Source organism: Drosophila albomicans, chromosome X (assembly GCF_009650485.2).
Source record: "Drosophila albomicans strain 15112-1751.03 chromosome X, ASM965048v2, whole genome shotgun sequence".
Taxonomy (NCBI): Eukaryota; Metazoa; Arthropoda; class Insecta; order Diptera; family Drosophilidae; genus Drosophila; species Drosophila albomicans.
This window is the reverse complement of record NC_047627.2, coordinates 5102519-5105274: the sequence shown is the minus strand read 5'-3', so window position 1 is coordinate 5105274 and position 2756 is coordinate 5102519. Positions and strand designations below refer to the sequence as shown.

The 2756-nt window shown below is 44.4% G+C and overlaps 1 protein-coding gene across 1 annotated transcript; it reads right to left on the bottom strand.

Moving 5' to 3' along the window:
- Positions 1 to 1393: 1393 nt before the first annotated feature.
- LOC127566404 (uncharacterized) lies at positions 1394 to 2220 on the bottom strand. Its single transcript, XM_052008740.1, has one exon. The coding sequence runs from the start codon at positions 2133 to 2135 to the stop codon at positions 1542 to 1544; it is 594 nt and encodes a 197-aa protein (XP_051864700.1). The 5' UTR covers positions 2136 to 2220; the 3' UTR covers positions 1394 to 1541.
- Between the last annotated feature and the right edge of the window lie 536 nt (positions 2221 to 2756).

The window sequence follows — 2756 nt, the reverse complement described above, 5'->3', positions numbered from 1 at the left end:
AATTAAATTTAGCATTTATTCCACTGTACTCGAAGCTAAATGCTAAATTTGAATTTAGCTGGTCGAAGCGTAAGCAGAAATATGATTTATGAAGCTTTATAATTATCATATTTGTGCACTCAAGTGCTGCTTCCAATGACTTTAAAGCCTTTGAATTTATATTTGACTGAGTTTGGTAATAAGAGATAAGTTTATATTGAATAGAATAGTTTAATGAATATAAAAGAAATGTCACAAATTTGTCATGAGACTATAAATCTTTGCACTGAATTGAATGATTAATATTACATTTGAAATTAAATAGTATTCTTTTAGTTCATTCGCCACTTAGTATGCTCTTAATCAGCAAACCAAAGTGATTGACTTTCGTTGTTTTTTTTGTTTTTTTTTGTATAGGGTATTTGGGTGCGCTTAATTTGTAGTTAGAATTTAATAACTGGTTGTGGATGTAGATGGCAAAGATCATTAGTTGATCTTGCAACAAATACCGTGCAGCCTCGCACAAAGTGAAGATTGTTAATCTGAAGAGGGCGACTGAAAAATACCCTTTAGAAAAATACTTTATTTATTTGGTGAACACAATTTAAGTTTGATTTTAATATACCTATTAAAGAAGTCTCTCACTGTTGACTGTGGTCAACTTCTGTTTATTAATTACAGGGTATTTAGGGCCTTTGAACTTCTTGACTTTTTTTTAAGGCAAATATCGTTAGTTGATCTTGCAACAAATACCGTGCAGCCGCGCACAAAGTGAAGCTGGCAATAGTTAAAGGGTGACTCAAAGATACCCTTTTAAAAAATACTTTATTCATTTAATGAATAACATTTAACTTTGATATTGATATAAGTTTCGCACTGTTGACTGTGGTCAACTTCTTCTTCTTGATTACAGGGTATTTGAGGCCTTTGAACCTCTTGACTTTTTTGGCTGCGACGACTTGCACTTTTCATGGGCGTCACTAAATCAATTTTGGCTGGCTTTGTGGCTATCGATTCGTTCGAACTGAATGAATGGTGATCAATCAAGTGAAGTCTGAGCCCGACAACACTCCAACACTCAATGGAATTTTCGGTAACAAAGCCTTTAACTGTCGAGTCGCGATGTCGGATGGTAAAATGTAAGCCAAGCCAAATTGATTTGTCTTTGTCGGCCAATTTACCACAGCCAGGTGATCTTCACGCCAACTCTGGCCCATAAATGTCGCATTAAAGCCAATTGTCGATGCGGCCAATTAGCTGGAACCAATCTCCGCCTGCCTTGGGCGTTTTTGCCATGTTGTTGGCCAATGGGTCAAAACAGGAAGCTCTGAGCACGTTTGCTAAACCGGTTTAGAGACTTATAAGAATCAATCGTCAATTAAAAATGGAAATTTCGCTCTTTATTTATTGCGGCTTAAAACTAAACAAAAAAAAAAAAAAATTATGTGAAAAAAAAACAATTTGTACAAAATTGCAGTTTGTTGGCTTTTTTTTTGGCTCCCTGTGCGAATTTGTGATATCCTCCAGCTTGGAGAAGGATTCAACTTGATTGGATGGGCAATTTACCAGCCCTTGTTCCAGCCACCGGCAGAGCCACCGCTCTGGGCACCAGACCAGCCACCGCCGGAGGAGTAACCACCCTGGTTGCCAGACCAGCCACCAGCGGAGGAACCGCCCTGAGAGCCACCGTAGTAACCACCGTTGCCGCCAGCGGAGGCGCCGCCCTGGTTGATCACCTTCACGATGATGACCTTCTCGGCGGGGCCGTTGGAGTAGCCACCGGACTGGGCGCCAGAGTAGCCACCGGAGTAGCCACCGCCGTTGGAGTAACCACCGGAGTTACCGCCAGAGTAACCGCCGGAGTAGCCACCGGACTGAGCGCCCGAGTATCCACCGCCACCGCCGCCGCCGCCGCCTCCGAGCTTGCCAGAGAGCACACCGCCGAAGCCACCGCCATTGCCGCCACCCAGACCACCGCCGAGACCACCGCCGAGTCCACCGCCGAGTCCACCCAATTTGCCCTGGAGGAGCTGGCCAATGCCGCCGGCTCCACCGCCACCGCCGCCGCCGCCACCACCGAGCAGACCCTGAAGCGAAGCCTGGCTGACGGCCAGCAGGGCAGCAAGGATAACAAAGATGCAGGTGAACGGTTTCATAGTTGAAGACACGAGTTGCCGAGATGCGAGTTGCGGACTGCGAGAGATGCGTGTGGTGCTCAAGACAAACGGAAGCGTTAACTAATTCTACACCATTGATGGCAACGCTCATTTATAGCAAACCAAACTCGAGTTAAGCCCCCTTCCAAAAAAACAAATATCAATCGAATACTACGACAATCGATGCAGAGTTAGAGAGCGATAGAAACAGAGAGGGACAGACAGAGATGGAGACGGAGAGGCGAAGCTGGGAGGGAGCGAGTGCTACTACTACGACTTGTATCTATTGATCATTTAACCAATTAAAAGAATTAATAACCCACATTTTTATGCGTATAAGTAAGTGGTTGATCTCTCTTTCTCTCTCTCTCTCTCTCACCTTATGTGTGTGTGTGAACATCTTTGGTGTGTTTTTTGTTTGCCGATCACCTCTGATAACTATGCAAATCTTTACGCATGCGCGACTTTGTCTTGAGCATTGTTTAGTGTCAAACACAATTTGGTTGGCAACGCGGCTCGAATGATCCACGATCGACGAGATCGTTGAGATCGTCGAGATCTGCCAGCTGCCATCTGCCATCAGCCATCCGCGTTAGCCCACAAGCCAAACAAATTAACTGC